This window comes from Cibotium barometz, chromosome 64 (genome assembly GCF_041138505.1).
Source record: "Cibotium barometz isolate CiBa-2024 chromosome 64, ASM4113850v1, whole genome shotgun sequence".
Taxonomy (NCBI): Eukaryota; Viridiplantae; Streptophyta; class Polypodiopsida; order Cyatheales; family Cibotiaceae; genus Cibotium; species Cibotium barometz.
The window spans coordinates 10,465,710-10,482,176 of record NC_141109.1 but is presented as its reverse complement, the minus strand read 5'-3'; the positions used below and the strand labels follow the sequence as shown (position 1 = coordinate 10,482,176).

General features: G+C 43.8%; 1 protein-coding gene across 2 annotated transcripts in view; it reads left to right on the top strand.

Annotated features, from left to right (window-relative positions):
• The window catches only part of LOC147603302 (uncharacterized protein At5g03900, chloroplastic-like), a 64,807-nt gene that overhangs the window by 15,219 nt on the left and 33,121 nt on the right, over positions 1-16,467 (top strand). The window contains exons 3-11 of one of the 2 annotated variants that reach the window (XM_086796549.1): positions 4,500-4,603; positions 4,835-4,912; positions 5,133-5,199; positions 5,343-5,408; positions 8,895-8,984; positions 10,144-10,209; positions 10,330-10,442; positions 13,779-13,865; positions 13,963-14,035. In XM_086796549.1, the coding sequence (XP_086652675.1) occupies positions 4,500-4,603; positions 4,835-4,912; positions 5,133-5,199; positions 5,343-5,408; positions 8,895-8,984; positions 10,144-10,209; positions 10,330-10,442; positions 13,779-13,865; positions 13,963-14,035 (744 nt within the window). The remainder of the gene's footprint in view (positions 1-4,499; positions 4,604-4,834; positions 4,913-5,132; positions 5,200-5,342; positions 5,409-8,894; positions 8,985-10,143; positions 10,210-10,329; positions 10,443-13,778; positions 13,866-13,962; positions 14,036-16,467) is intronic. The other variant, XM_086796550.1, reaches the window with a different exon arrangement.

The window sequence follows — 16,467 nt, the reverse complement described above, 5'->3', positions numbered from 1 at the left end:
TACAATGGCTGGAAATCATAAGAAAATGATGAAATACCCTTGCCTTTAGTATTTCTTCGTGATGGAAGCCTTCAAAATAGGTAGCCTACAAGAGAGAAAGAAAGAAAGAAAGAAAGTTGTATTAACGTCTTCAAAAGGCCAAAATGACCTATGAGACCAAAAGGTTACATCATATCCATGAGGTACATTATCCTGCGTACAAAATAGTAATAAAGAAAGATAACAAAAATCTAGAACTTTAAAATCTGATCTAGGTACAGGAGCAGAGAGCTCTCATATCACCCTAATACATCCCTCATGGGCCGCTGTGACATGGTGGTAAAACTGAGCTGGCGCGAGAAGGTCTTGCGATGATGGGAGATGATGGCCCGGATCTTCGTGTGGTGGCGTGGCCGTGGGCGAGGGCCATGGGGTCTGGGGCGTCGAGCTTTGCATAACTCAGTGGCTCTGTCGAGTGTCACACCTCTCGGCCGAGCTCCTACACTAGCTTGTGGTCTGGGTATGATGGGTGGATCGGCCGTCGGAGTGCTGGTATGGAAGAAGTCAGTGAGAGCTCCCAACATTAGGGCAGCCTGTAATGGTGGTAAAGAGCCATAACCTTGGAGTAAAGAACCACCAAAAATAGAGAGGAGTCGCCAACATGGTAGAGGCAGTAAAGTCTCCTCCAAATGAAGAGAGAGGGCTCCAATTTTTAGATTTGGGCCTCCATGACAAGTGGAGAGCCACTCAATAGCTGAAGTGACAAGTGTGAAGCCACTTGTCTCACTTTGATCCACTTTCTTGCCACATGTCCCAATCTAAGAGATGGGTCCTCCCATAACTGGTAGCCCATTTGTCATAGGTACTTTGGCAACTCTTGGTATTTGCTCAATTCTAGATGTAATGATGCGAATAGGATTTCCATCGGAGCTGGGCCAAAAATAGCAACTCTCCTAAATTTTAGGAGTGTGATGCTTTGTATTCCAAGATAATCCCCCATTCCCAAAGCTTGTACTTTCCAAATATTTACACGTCCTGGAGTCCACCAGACCCCTTTCATATTGGGAAATGTCTAGGCTAGTGACATCCTCTGCCAAACCTACTGAGCCTTCGGGCAATTCCAAAGACAATGATGCCGAGGCTCCTAGGGATGGCCACATCTTGGACATAATGCTGGTTCTACTTCCAATGGCCAACCACGTGACAATTGCCAAGTTCCTATGTGCTAGTTGCCACATGAAAAAGGTAATCTTTTGCGGCCGAAAACTATTCCACTATAGCTTCCAAAAATCTTAGAGAGTGTGTGGTGGGTAGACCGCCAATGTCCTGTTGGTGTTGGTGTTGGAGGGCCCTCTACCTTTCATATGAATCGTGCGGCCTAGTTGTCACATGCAGAAGCTCTGGGAGTCTTCTTTCAGCCCTAAACACCATCTTGGAACATGCTGATGCAAAAGAGAGAAGAGAGAGAGCTGAGTATTCAGTATATTCATATGGTACAAAAAGGTATACAATCTTGCAGCCCTTGGCTGCCTTCTTGAAAAGGTGTAAACCTTATCTATACCTATATCTATGACTAAGTCTAGGACGCGGTCCTGGCTGGATTGAATGAGTCTCAACAATGAGCAAAGTCGCCTTTTAATAGGCCTTGGGAAGTTCTAGTGGACTGGCTGACTGTTGGTCGGCCAGGTCCTGGACAAAGTATTCTTCAAATACTGCAGTTGACAGGTCTTTTCCTCTTTCATGCATTGGCCTACAGCATCCCAGTGTCCTCCACCAGTCCTTCCGTGCCCATATCAGCAACATATGCTTCAGAATTTGATTCTAAACTGGTTCTTTATCTTGTTGCCCTTAAGGATTAGCTTTGAGATCAGTCCTACACATGTATTGCACATGACACTAGTAGTGTAGTGTAAGCAAAAAAGGGGGTGCTAGGCGTCTCCTCACACTGTCCTCTGGATCTTGCCATGTCCACTTTCTTGGGTCCCACTAGAGACTCATGAGTGGCTGGCCCTCCCAAATCCATAACTGCCAAAGTCTCTTTGCCCACCTTGGCCGGAGGAAGGTTGATGTGCCACTCATGTGCACCCTCTGCAAGGTGCATCCCCTGAAGTCCTATAAGGAAGTCTCTATGCTCTCCAGTTTGCCATGAAGCCTGATAGAATAGGTGAGTAAGGCGGAGCTGTCATCCGTGCCATGAAGTGCAAGGGTATATCGTGCCTGGTGAACACTCCCAGCCCCTGTGGGGGAGGAGGGTCCGGTATCAAGGCCAGCCACTCTGGGGGGATGATGGAGTTGATGTCGAGGCTAAGTCTGTCCTTGCCCCGGATCCCAGTAAGGCTCTTCTCCTGGGCCTCAAGGGGCAACTGTAAGAATGTGAGCTAATCTTTAAGTCACCTAGTGGGGGCCGGTGCTCAAAGCTCCCCATGATACGTGTGGATGAGCCTCGAGCATGTGACCTCTAGGCAGATAGACCATGGGGGTTCAGATCAAAGGCTGGCGGAGCCGCTCCTCAGAGGCTACTGGAGTTGATTGCTGAAGGGCCAGCCTGAAAGGCTGGCGGAGCTGCTCCTCAGAGGCTAATGGAGTTGACTGCTGAAGGGCCAGCCCGAGGTGATCCTAGGCATGCAAAAGACTGGCTGTGAATATGTCCTCAAATGTTGGGCTGTAGGCACGTGCCCTGATCTCTGTGAAAATCCATCTCGTGCTCTAAGGCCAAGGGCCTCCCAGAGTCGGGGTGTAGGCGGAGATCCTAGCCAGGAGGAAGTCATTCCAAGGCTAAAGGCTTACCACCCGGAGGCTCAATAAGGCTCTAACAATCAACTTTCCCAATAAGGCTCGGCTCTGAATGGAGGGCCCTCTACATCGCGGCTCAATGATCACTCTCCAGGCCACCTTGGCCTTGGCCAGTCTCCCATCACTGCTAGCCCACAGAAAGTTCCGGATCAAACATTGAACCTAACCAATACATGCCCGGGAGTAAGACCAGCAAGAGGTAATGTACCACATGGTGGCGAGAAGAACTTGGTTCGCCACCACTACCTGGTCAGCTAGGGAAAGCCTGGTCAAACTCTAGTATAACAGCTTCTTCTGAATGCTCTGAAGAAAGGGGGCGAGCTGTTGCTTAGGGGAGATGTCAATGCCAACTTGGACTTGTGTCAGTTGATTTGTGCTCTCGATGCACGACAAAAAATCTCAATCGCCTGGGCGAATCTTTGGAGGTTCTCCTCGGCCCCCTGATGGGTATGCTGCTGTGTTGTCGGCGAACTCGGAATCAAGATGCTCCTTTTGCACTCGGATGGGGAGACGCAGTTGTTGGAGTCTGGTATAACTGCTCATGGCCTCAGCGACGAACACGAAGGGATAAGGTGCTAGAGGGCACCCCTGCCGGACTGAGCGTGAAAGTGGAAATCTGTTACCTCTAGCACCCTGAATAAGAACTTGGCTATGAGAAGCCGAGTAGAGTCCCGATACACCTCAGACCCTCTCCCTCTAGGAAACCTAGCGTACATCGTCCCCTCCAAGAAGCCCCAATCTACTCCGTCATAGGCTTTCTCAAAATCGAGAAGGAGCACAATCAGATCCTGTTGCCACATCCTAGCCGACGCAGGTGAAGATGTTGTCCAAAATACTCCGATCCTGAATGAAACTAGTATGTGTACCATGAATCAAGTTGGGGAGAAGGGGCTGCAATCTCCGGCTGATGGCCTTGGGCAGAATTTCGTAGGCAGTCCCTAGGAGGGTGATGGGTGATTGTTCTCCCAAGTCTTGCAAACCTGTCGATCCTTTGATGCATGTTTGTGGTGCGTGTTCGGTGTGCCCTTGTACGTGAGGAACCACATTAACATGGGATCGATTCTTGCTAAGATCCTCTCGCGGGTTCTTTGCCTCGGGGCAAAGCTTGGCTTTGTGCTCCTTGCTACCACATTGGAAACACTTGCCTTTCAAGAAATAGGCATGCTTCTGCTCATTTGACAATCCATAACTTGAACGGTTGTCTCTGGTTTCTTTTTGGAAGCAAAATGTGGCTTCTTGGAGTCCTTAGAATCCTTCTTCGGTGGCTGTCCACTATTTTGCTAAGGCGGGACAGCCTTGCGCTTCCTCTTGGCAATCAACCTGTTGTTGCAACCAATTAATGTCCAAATGCTCGGTTACAAGGGCAAGGGTTGGTCAACTGTTGTATAGTGCTATTAGCATAAAAGTCTACACCCCTCTGGATGGTAGGAGCAAGACCATATTCAAACGTGAAAGTATGGCGCCTAGGTCAACCCAACTCCATGTTAGACCTGCTAACAAGCCTTGGGCTTGGGGTGTAACACACCGGGTATTAGAATGGGCTGGAATCTCACTCCACCAACATTTTGTGCACATGGCTGGTGGGGTTTTGGGTCATGATCCTTTTTCTATCACCTTTTGCTTTAAAATATCTGCCAAGGGGCTTAAATGGGCCATTATGTTGAACTTAGCTTCGTTTGGTGTACTTCTTCTGTGAAATTCAGTAATATTAATGTGGGCTTTGTCAGGCAGTTGCAGATTATTTGATTCGGGTCAGTTTTGGAACAACCCTACTGGTCTCGATCATGCTAGTGTACAGCACACTGATGGTACTTCTCACGTCTTCAAGGAGGTACTGGTAGCTTATCAGCAAGCATTTGAGTTGTCCTTTTCGAAAAAACTAGCAACCTTCTATTCTATGCCTTTTCTACTTTAATGAGTACTCAATCCAGATGTGTGCTTCACAAGGACTGAAAAGATGCCTTTTTTGTGAAATAGGATGAAATTTGGAAGCATGTTCTTTGTGCTTTTTTGTGTAATTCGGAAATGAATGCTGACATCTGTTGCCATCTTTGTGCTACAGTGAGAATGACAATCGCCAAGGTCATAGGTCGTACAACTCTGGTTTTTCATTCTACATAAGTCCAGCCGATTTATTTTGGTATGCGCTTTTCTTGTAATCTTCTTTGTGTGATAGGTGTGTGGGATTGTGTGCATGTATGGGTGCATGTCTGCACGTGTGTGTGCAGGGTTGCAGGCATGGGTTGGGTATGGCATGTGCGTCTACTCGAGAGTAATACTTCAGAATTTCTGGTGTCTAGAACATTGTGGACGAGGCTGCATACTTCTCTTATGTTTTCTCGTCTTTTGTCACACAACAGGTACTTGGATCCATATTACTATCGGAGAAGAGGGTTCGAGAGAGGTGGCCTGAATTTCTTTGAATCTGTAAATCCCTTCAGCTGAAAGATATGTAGGCCACCTTTTGCAGCTACTTTGCCTGCTTGGGTGCTCACAATTGTACGCTAGGAGTTCAGTGCTAGTGTTGAAAAGTTAATGAATGAAATGTACCTATTCGTCTGCTTTTGTAGGTCTTCTCGTTTGTCTTTGGAGACGGTAATCCAAATGAAGGGAAGGAGGAACTCCGGTGGAAAATGGTGGGTTACTTATGGCCCTCATGCTCTTACAAAATGAAAGGGCTTTTTATTGCATTAGTATTGTATTATTTGATAATACAAGCAGCATTACTTGAATGGATTATAAACCCAACACCCTTACAGCATGGGCTGATGACAGCCATGCACCACCTGTAATGGCTTATAAACCCAACACCCTTACAGCATGGGCTGATGACAGCCATGCACCACCTGTAATGGCATTCCCAAAGGCACATGAATTAGTACCATCTCAAGACTTTGAGAGTGATATGGTAGGCATTGCTCTGAATCTTGAATCTGATAAAGTTGGGGGCTGCGCGGCTGATGGTTCAGTAGACAGAATTGATGCAATAATGTATTTTCAGAAGAAGAATATGTAGAGAATTGAAAAGGCTACAACAGTGCTCTATGTGTTGGATACACCATCAGAACCACACATCATCACGATGACTCTGCTTGAGCAGAGCCAAAAATTCTCTCTCAAGAAAACAGGTACAAGAGGTTTTCTACCTACATGACAAGGAACATCTCCATTTTGTCACTTGCAAGGTTATCTTTGTCTCCTGTATGACATGCAAGGTTTCAAACAGTAAACATCATGGCAGAATTAAACAATGAGCAGTTGATTAATACGTACTCCAGGCGAATACGACATTGCACAGACAATGCGAAAACTGAAAGACTCAAAGCTCTTCTTCTCCGTGATTATCCAATGATCCATTCATGATTACAATGAGCGCTTGTGAGCGGGTATATAATTATCAGCTTTGAGAATTAGAACGACATATACGACTCTTAGAATCCTACTCCTAAACTATCCCTAAGCTAAGGTTATAAAGTTATTGTGGCTGGTTATTTCCTAAGCTAACAATCCTCAGTCCATGGCCAGACAGAGGGTGAATCAGGTTCTGGAGGATATGCTTCGTGTATACGTCTCTAGGTGACCATTTGATTGGGAAAGATACATTCCATTACATCCCAATGATCGAGTTTGCCTACAGTAGTGCTAAGCATTCATCTGTTGGCTACAATCTGTTTTTGTTGATATACGTTTACTAACATAGATCCCATGGTTACTGGCTATTTATGGCGGCGGTGGTCTATATATAAGTGACTTATGGGTTATTGTGGATAGATACTGTTAAACTTGATAGTTGGTCTGTGCCTAGACTAGAGTAGTCTTACTCTTGCCGTGGACATGGCGGTTCATGCCGAGGGTCCCTTAAGACAAGCTTTGGTGGAATGGGATGCTAGGTTGGCCTTTGGGGAGTGGAACCTTAGCCCCTAGCTCAGGGGAGATTTTGGATGGAATCTACGGTTGGGAGGTGAGTTTGCCAGCACCCTTCTATGTTCTAACCTTGTATGTTAGCTTGTGTATCAATTGATCCTTGGGGAGGAGTCTTACATTAAGGCAACGAGTACTAAAAAACTCTCCTTGTGCTTTGCACTTAAAACAAAAACATCCAAAATCTCCTCCAAGCTAGGGCTACAGTACCATACCACCAGAGCTTGTCCCAAGGGACCCTTGGCAAGACCGCTTGTGAACCGCCATGTCCATGGTAGGAGTAAGGGTGCTCTGGTCCAGGCACATACCAATTGTCAAGTATAATGGTATGATCTCAATAACCCATAAGTCACTTATAAAAGTGACTATTTTTGGTATAAATAACCACGCAGTCGTAAATAGCCATTAACCTTGGATTATCAATAATAATGAAACCTAGCCACTCGTAACCTACATTGTAGCCTTTTCCCTAATCTCAGGGCTCCCCAACACTACCCAGATTAGGACCTAATCCCAAGGATTAGATCATTAGCATTAGGCACATAAGACCTCTTGAGTGTGTTTCCAAGACTACATTTCTATAGCTTTTTCATTCATTGGTTTAAGAATTTGATGGTTGTATGGTTGGGCTTAATTTCAAGGTCCACATTGTTTGTTTGAGAAGCTTGTAGGAGCCACATTGTGCGTGGTGCAGTAGTTTAGGAGCCAGGGGGCGGACGGCTAGACCCGTCCCTTGTGCAGTAAGGAGGAGATGGCTTGGTATGTGGTTACGTAGGCATATCCATGTTCTCATAGAGATGTGGTTGATGATGGTTATCTTTCGTACTTGGCTTAGTGCAGTTTTGGCGGATATACACATGTATGAGAGCTATGTTTTTGTTGGCGTATTGATTCGAGGGGACGATGAATTCTTATGACCCGGGGCATCTGTAGAGAGGGTAGGCTGCCCGTTATCTATATGTGGAAACAAGAGTGAGGTACTCACATGGGTTTGAGTATGGAGAATTTATCTGGTATGCAAATGAGAAGATGGGTGTGAGGGAGCCCTTTCATTTTGTATTTAAAACCCCTTTTTGAATGGAAAAATCATTCTCTTGGTTTGGCCTCATTTGTTTTGTTCATCTTGTGTAGGCAGTCTTTGAACATTCAAATTTTCTTCATTTACTTAGTTAGTTGGGCATTCAACCATGCTATACTAGTGTCGTATAGTTTTTCTTTTCCATGGATACATTGTACTACCTTCTTGGTCTCATAGACCCTTTGGGTCTTTTGAAGACGTTCATATATCTTTCTTTCTTTATTTCTTTTTGTCTTTCTTCAAGATGAAGATACCCCCTCTCTCTAGTAATCACTAATCTTTTGTGGAGGGGAAGAGATGAAGAAGGGAGGAAATAGGGTATTGTACTATACCGAGGCTTTGATACCATGTCAAAAAGCATGGTAGCTAGAGAGGATCAAAGGAGATAATTAACTTCATCATAATTGAATAATCGAGATAATTAAAGGCTAAATAAAAAGTGGCTTGGCAAGAATAGCTCAACACAAATCACATTAACTTATTCATCAACTTTTCTCTCTAGAAAAGAGAGCCTAAATACATGCCTTTGTAGCTTTCACATTAACTTATTCATCAACTTTTCTCTCTAGGCTCTCTAGAAAAGAGAGCCTAAATACATGCCTTTGTAGCTCAAGAAAGCAGTCCATGCAAAAACTCCAAGTGACACCTAGCATGCCTCTTCAATCACCTGTGTGGCCTATGACATCATTGCAATTACATCATCCATGATTTTTCCTTTTTCACATCTACTCACCAACTTACATTCAGCATTTAACATTAGGCCTTTTAGACCTTTGCACACGTGCATCAATTACAAGGACTATGCTCCCCTTCAAATACAAAAGGCCATCATCACATTCTCAACATTGATGTGTCTAATCATGGAAGGTTTTGGATTATTGTCATTTCCAATTGGTAGCTTGCTACTTCTTTCATCATTGCTGCTGATGTAAGAGAAGCATTTGAGGGGCGTCATAACGGTAGATCTAAGGATGAGGAGGGATGCTCCTTCAAAGTCTTTGGATTGGGTTTTACGATTATGATATTGCTTTCTTTCATTTTGGGTTGATGTCTAATATTGACATGTCATTTGTCTTAAGGCTCATGGGTTGGGAATCTTTCTTCTGTATTGCTTTTTTTGTAGATCGGAGAGTATATCAAATCTAAAGGAGGCGTAGTTTGTGCTGAGGAACTTGCACCCTTTCTAGATGTGCCATCTTTGGAAGAGAGCAGGGTAAGATCTGGACCTCTTAACAACCATGCAACTTTCCTTACAAATACGAACATGATGCAAGTACATGTCATAATAGTTATAATGCAATCCTCTTGCTCTTAAACTTTCAGACCACTCATGTTGCTACGAAGAAGCCTTTTAAATGCTTGGTTTTTTCTTTTGAAAAGAATTCAGGCTAAAGTGCTACTGTAATTGAGAAGAGAAGAAAAGAATTCAAAGTTGGCTTTCATGTATACAAGAGAATGCTCACAGCCATTTCGGCAAAATACACTTTAAAAAGTGGGGGAATGAGCTGCCGTCATGGCTGGCCACTCTAAAAGGAGGCTACATCATGAAGGGGGGGATAGTGCCAAAGTGGTGGCCTGTAGGGCCAGAGAGTCTTTTTGGTGTCAATGTCAAAACACACTGAAACTTGAAGCGGAAGTGCTCTACGTCATCACTGGATCCCTCATTTGGTTCTTCAAACCTGATTTGCTAGTTTTGCCTCAAATCTGATGCAACTCTGTGCTCCAGTGTATCCATTGCCTTCATTCTCATAGGCCAATGCCTTGGAGTATTTCTCTCTCCCATTATAGGTGTGCACCTTGCTATTCCAGTGCATCTTTTCCTGACTACACTCCTGGCATTGTCACTTTATACACTTAGGGCTCTCCCAATCTACCTCCTTGGAGTATTTCTCTCTCCCATTATAGGTGTCCACCTTGCTACCCTAGTGCATCTTTTCCTGACTACACTCCTGGCATTGTCACTGTATACACTTAGGGCTCTTTCAATCTACCTTGAACAGTGCCTCAGTATCCATGATACACCCATGTGAGGCTTGATGCATGTTACAATGCCATGGCTTTCTCAGTGATGGGATGTACCTCTCTCTACCCTTTCCATAACTGATGAGTAGAGCTATTCTCTAACCGCAAGTAAATGATACAGCAATTATAGAAGCTATGGTATCCATTGAGGGCAATCAGTTGAGGCAACTTAAGCTAGATTTGATTCTTCTTATGCTTAGTTGAGGACTAAGACGACTCAATATTGTAATTCGTAGCATGTTATTATTTCAGGAAGCATCACCTCTGCTGGTTTTTTGAGGTGGAAACCTTTTCAAGAATTAATAGTGGTATAATCTATCCTGATTTTCTAGCGTTGTCATGTTCAACAGGATCTGGAATCACTTATGCTGCCTGTGTTGCTTAGATTCGATGGAGAACCAGAAGTTGATAAACTGGTAAGGACATGTGAGACAAGCTCTTGCAAACACAGTTTATAAGGATGTTCACGTGCCGTATGAAATTGTATGAAGCTTTTGTAAATTTAAAGGCAAAAGTTAATGAGTATATTTTAGCAGGGAAATATATTGTACCGGTTTCCTTCGCTGCAAAGAACAGCATTAAGATGGTCAAGACCAACAAGGGCATTTGATGCTCTAGAACAGTTTTCTGAAAATCCCTGGGAATTCAGGTATCAAGTTTGACCAATCAACTGTATTTGGCAAAGCTCTAGCCCTGTTTGTTCACTTTGCTTTGGTAACAACTTGTGTGCTTTTTCAATACATATAATGTATTCCTAGAGTTTGTTTGACCTGTTTAGCTGCGAATGGTCACACCTGAAACCGAGGTGGGTGATATAATCCAATTTCCCAAGAATATTAAACCTCACATTTAAGACACTTAGTACATATAGCTCTACCAATTACAACCACACTCACCCACACTTAATTTAGTGAGAATTCAAGACTTGGAAAATGTGACAACACAATGGGTCCGGAACGGGCAGGGAGTATTTATAGATACATGTAGAGGGTGTTCTTACACCAAATTTCCAAGTACTAAGAATGAAAATAAAGTAAAACAAGTCCTCTGCCTAAGCCCAAGGCAAGGGGTGTTTCTAGCTTCACACCGGTCTAGTGTGGATCTCGCAAAAAGGGCCCAGTCTCACATAGCCGGCTATGTGGATCTCACAAACCCTCCCAGTCTCACACTAGGCTAGAGAGCCTTGCTCTTCTAGTATTCAATCACAAATTGAAACACGTGTGTAACATCTCTTTCCAACACATACCTTCCTTTTGATACTACTTCAAGGTACTTGTATCAAGAGAGAAATTCGATGAGAGCCTTCAGCAGGTCCCACACTTATGTTAATGAGGGGTTCGCCACCCACTTGTGCAGCCAGGTGTGTGTGTAAAAATGGAAGAAGATAATAATCTGCTGTATCATTCTATATGCAGCCCTGTGCTGAAAGAGGGGTGCACTCTGTATGCAGCCCTTATGCAACTGTGAGCAGCAAACTGCCTTGTGGGACAGAGAGTCATAACCAACTGTTCCCACCTCCTCTATGGCCCATCCCTGGAATGAACAGTGAGGAAATGGTGGGATCTGATCGCTGAATCAGTCTGGAGAGGAGAAGAGAAAACGATGCCGTGGTTCTGTCCGACGCGGGAGAGAGAATGAAAATCCAGGCCTCCGTTCAGTCCGCCGGGTGAAAGAGAGAGAGTCGAGGGCTTTCACTTCAGTTCACCGGGTGAGAGAAAGCCGCCTTCACTTTAGCTCCACCGAATGAGAGAGAGAGAGAGAGAGAGAGAGAGAGAGAGAGAGAGAGAGAGAGAGAGCATCGAACACTTCAGTCTGTCGGCGAGAGAAAGGGAGTATATCGTTTCAGTCCGTCAGTGAGAGAGGGATTCCAGCACTTGCTTTGTCAGCCAGAAGAGAGCGAGCCCAAGTCCAATGCTAGCCGGCTGTCCTTCTCCCCCCACGTTGACCACCTTGCTGTTATGCATGCGAAGGCTTGAGGAGTTACACATGTGGCCATCGATGCCTTTAGTTTTAATGTGCCTAAAACCCCACGTAAATGATATTGGATTCCTCTAAAATTAAAGTCCCCCCTTAGATAGAACTTATGGGTTTGTGTGCCCATTGGGGTGTTCACACCCATTTTTAATGTGGGTGTGAACACTCCACCTTATAAATTTTAACTAAGTCCTAAACATGGATTTTGTGACTTCCGATGGCCAGTTTTGGCATCTGCAAAAAGCCAATCACTAATCAACAAGCAAAGGCATCCACACAGCCTCGTAGCCAGTAGTTTTGGGTGTTCCCAGCGCTACTAGACCAGACATATGTAGGCATGCAAGACACGAAAATAAATTTTTAAAAAATATAAATTTTATTTTGTTTGTTTTTGTTGGTTCTCTTCTTTCTTTTAAAATTATTCGTAAATTCAGATTCATCTGGCCTTATGATGGTATATATATATATATATATAGCTAATAAATCTTTTATCTTTGCACACACACACAAGCCATGTATCTCACCCAGGGATCTAGTCATACTAGATGACCCCGAGCACCAATGTTCCCAGTCATACTGGTCACACCTCCGGGCCTACTAGTCACACTAGCGCTACCAAAAGAGCTACTGATCATATCAGCAAAGCTCCCATCCCTTTGGAAATACCAGCTCATGCCACATGACTACTGATCATATCAACAAAGTCCAAACACTGGACATCCTAAGGGTGATTCACCAGTCAAATGGGTGTCCAAATGCATAGAAAGATCCAGTGAGAATCCATCTTTGCATTTATTTAAGGATACTTTGTTGTTCAGGGAGCCAAATGGTGACAACACCTCTATGTACCTGTGGTCAAAGGTGAAGGAGATCGAGACCCATCTAAAGAAGTCTATTGTGAGCCCAAGAAAGAGCATGGTTGTGAGGCATTTGATGAGTCCCATTTAAAAAAAATTCATACCTTTATGAAATGTTTCATATACTTTTTGGGGGGGAAGAGGTGGGGGGGAGGGGGCTGTAAGAGTCCCTTAAAAATCCCATGATTGGCCTAGAAACATCCTTGAAAATTTATAGAACATGCAAAACTTGCCTATCTTTGCCATTTTCCATCATAAGACAACCATTTTTTTTTGCATTGTAAAACTTGATTTGGGATCCTTGATTTTAATCATAGATTTGAACAGGCTTACAAATAGAGAGTCTAGAGCCCGAACGTCACTACTGAGTGCCTGTGAGGTGGGATTCTGTGAGAAGGACATCAGTTGTAGGCCCTTGTTGAGGACAGTGCATGTGCAAGAGGAGAAGCAATGTACATTTTCTTTGTTTTTTCGTATGGGGCAGGTTGCTAATTGACAATTGTTTTTTTTTCTTTTTTTTTTTGGTATGGGGGAGGTTGCTATTGACAGGTTTTTTTAAATAAATGGGACAGGTTGCTCTTTGAAAGCAACCTCCAAAAAAAAAACCTAATCAGGAAAATTAGACATTTTGCATTATATAACTCGATTGGGTATCCTCGATTCTCATTGAAGACTCGAGTATGCTTACAAATAGAGAGTCTAGAGCCCAAACTTTACTCGAGAGTGCTTGTGGGATGGGATTTTGTGAGGACATCACTTGTAGTCGATTGTTGAGGACGGTGTGTGTGCAAAAGGAGAAGCAATGTACATTAAATTAAAATATAAAAAAATGGGGCAGGTTGTTATTTGATAGCAACCTGAATTTAAAAAGAACTATCTTTCCATCATTGAGAGTTGTACTAACTTGTTGAGTCTCTCCTAAATCATAGCCATAGCTAGGATAGAGTTTAGACATGGCGTATACATGTAAAAAATCGATTGTAAGCTTTTATCCTTTGTTGGAGGTTGCATAGGATATGTGACCGCTAATTTATTTCTGTTGTTGGTATATATTATATGCAAGGCTTCTATTAGTACACGTGTTCTGCCTAAGGGAAGTCATTAGTATAGAGTATTTTTGCCATCACAGGTGACTGATGTCGAGTTTATTACAGCAAGGCCAATGAGATGAATCAGTTTTTGGTTATCGGGCTCGGTGGAATCAATTTGATTGGAGTAGTTATTCTAAGTAGCTGGCTAAGGTAAGTTTCTTGAAAGTTTTTATGCTAGATATCTTCTAATGTTGTTTATGAATATGCCATTCTTGGACACATGGTTCAATTTGAGTTGTTTTTACAGGGACGTAACCATTGTTGGAAGGTTTGGTGTCGGTCTTGTACCTTTTATGGCCAAAATATTACCTATTCTTCAGGTATTAATTAAAACATCATTTAAAAGAGTGTAGATGTAACAGCAATGGAAGTCTTACTTCGTATTCTTTTATTATATCCCCCTCCCTCCCTGCCTCCCCCCCCCCCCCCCCCCCCCCTCCTCCTTTTCAGTTGATCCTTCTGTAATCACAATTTGGTACCCACATGGAGGCAGCTTGGTCTTCCTGCCTGAGAGCATTATAACTTGTGACTTAAAAGCAGTCACAATACCAATGGGGTCATGCCAGGATTTGAACTTAGGACCTTCCCTCCCCAAATCACAAGCCCACACCCCTGGTCTACTTGGTCATGATGTAACAAGCAACCGAAATTGTATTTTGTCACCTTTTGACAAGCTTGTTTCTCTAGCTTGCCCATTGTCTTTGCATTATATCCATTCTCAGGCATAAAAACCACTCAAGAAATACCTCTTTAATTCAGTGTCCACGAGGCAGAAACTCTCTAAGCTGGAACTACCCACCCACAAAACAACTCTCTCTCTTCCCAACTCCCCCCCCCAAGCGCGGGCATCCTTCCCCCTCTCAGCCCTGTTCGTCCCCAATCCCCCTTTCCCCTTTCCCCCTCTTCATTTGGTCGTCCTTCTCCCCACTTCTTGGCATCTCCTCTTGGCTGCACCCTATGGTTTGCATTTGTTGAGGCAGAAATGTATGAGAACATAGACATTGCATGGTATCATTTTGCTGCCCGTATGCAAACAGTTATCATTGAATATGGCAAATGGTACTTGGGGGAAGAAAGACAACGCATATATCAGCTGAAGAATATGCTGTAGTTTCTGGAGGAGACCAGTCATACTTGCATTCTATCCCAACAAGAGGAGGATCATATTGTCTATGCAAAGCAGCCATTGGCTCTCAATGACCACCGAAAATTACAGAAATGGCAAGTTAGATCACGCCAAAAACCCCTTTTGGATAAGGGTTGCTCATCTAAAGCTTTTTTCAAAAGCTTGCATGTTTCGAGATAAAAATAATGTATGTCTGGAGTGATGAAAGAGGATGGCAACTGGACACATGGTATACACCAACTAGAGCATGAACGTGTTATGCATTTTTAGCATGTTTTTGCAACACCGCTCTAGATGAATCTTGATATTCACAGGGCTCGGTAGGAGCTTATTCTCATGTATCCAACATTGTAGATATGGATGAAGCAGTTGATTTGGAGTCCATGTTTTCAGCTATGGAACTGAACAGGGTAGTAAAGGCACTTGGTAAATGGAAGACACCAGGATGGGATGGATTGACTGTGGAGTTCTTTTTGTAGTTTTGGCCTATGCTTGAAGAGTCACTTTTTCTTATGATCAATGAGGCTTGGAATTCGGGGATCATGCCTTCTGCTTGGTAGGAGGGACTGGTAAGACTGGTGCCAAAGAAGGATTTGTGTCAAAAACTTTCTGATTGGCACACTATTACCTTGATGCTAGTGATTTATAAATTGATCACTAAGATGATCACTAATCACCTCAAAAAGATCTTGAATAGGGATCTGCATCCATTGCAATATGGTTTTGTGTCTCTTTGAAACCGGCCTTCAGAAATCTAACGGGTGGTGGAACAAACACTCACACACAAAACACTTCATCACCCATGGGAACCTGAAAAAGGAAAACAAACAGGGGAGCTAGAATGCTCTTGCAAATAGTACAAGGACACCAATTGGCCCCAAAATGCAGTGGCGCTCCTTGCGGTATTTCTTTACTTGATCAAAATTTGAGTACAAAGTACAACTTCTAGAATCCTTTACCAATAGGATCCCTTTCACCCAGGACTTTCCCAATAACAACTCTCGCAAATACAGCAAAGCATTCCATAGAGAAGGCACACTTGTACGACACCTCCCTGCTTGAAAAGGTCTTCTCCATCTCAACCATGGATCCCACAACCCTTTCCCAAACAGCAGTAGGGCTGTACCAAGCCATATGTCCTTCCTATAGTCACAGCTTGCATGTAACCTCCAAAAAACTAGAACTTGTTCACATGAATCCAGAGACATGCTTTCCACACGAAACCAAAGACCTGTATTCGATAAACCAAAGACTTGTATCCCATAAACCATAGGCATGTTTCCTCGATACCAAAGTCCTGTTTCCTCTTGAAAAACCAATGTCCTGTTTCCATGACAGATAAACCCACATATGCACCATCCAATCACGATGCTAAAAACCCATAGACCCGCTTCCATCATACTGGTCTAAGCCTGTCTAGTCTGGCTGTGGAGATGCCTCAGCGATGGTCTGCTCCATGATGCAAGAAAACCCGCCCGCCTGGCTGTCACATGCAAGTAGCTTGCTCCACGACCACCAGTGCCTGGCCAAATTCATTGCTATGTGCCCATCCTCTGTAGCGCTTTCCCACACCTGGCGTCCATCTGACTGCCCAATTGGCTGTCCACCTAACTGATCGCTTGCCTG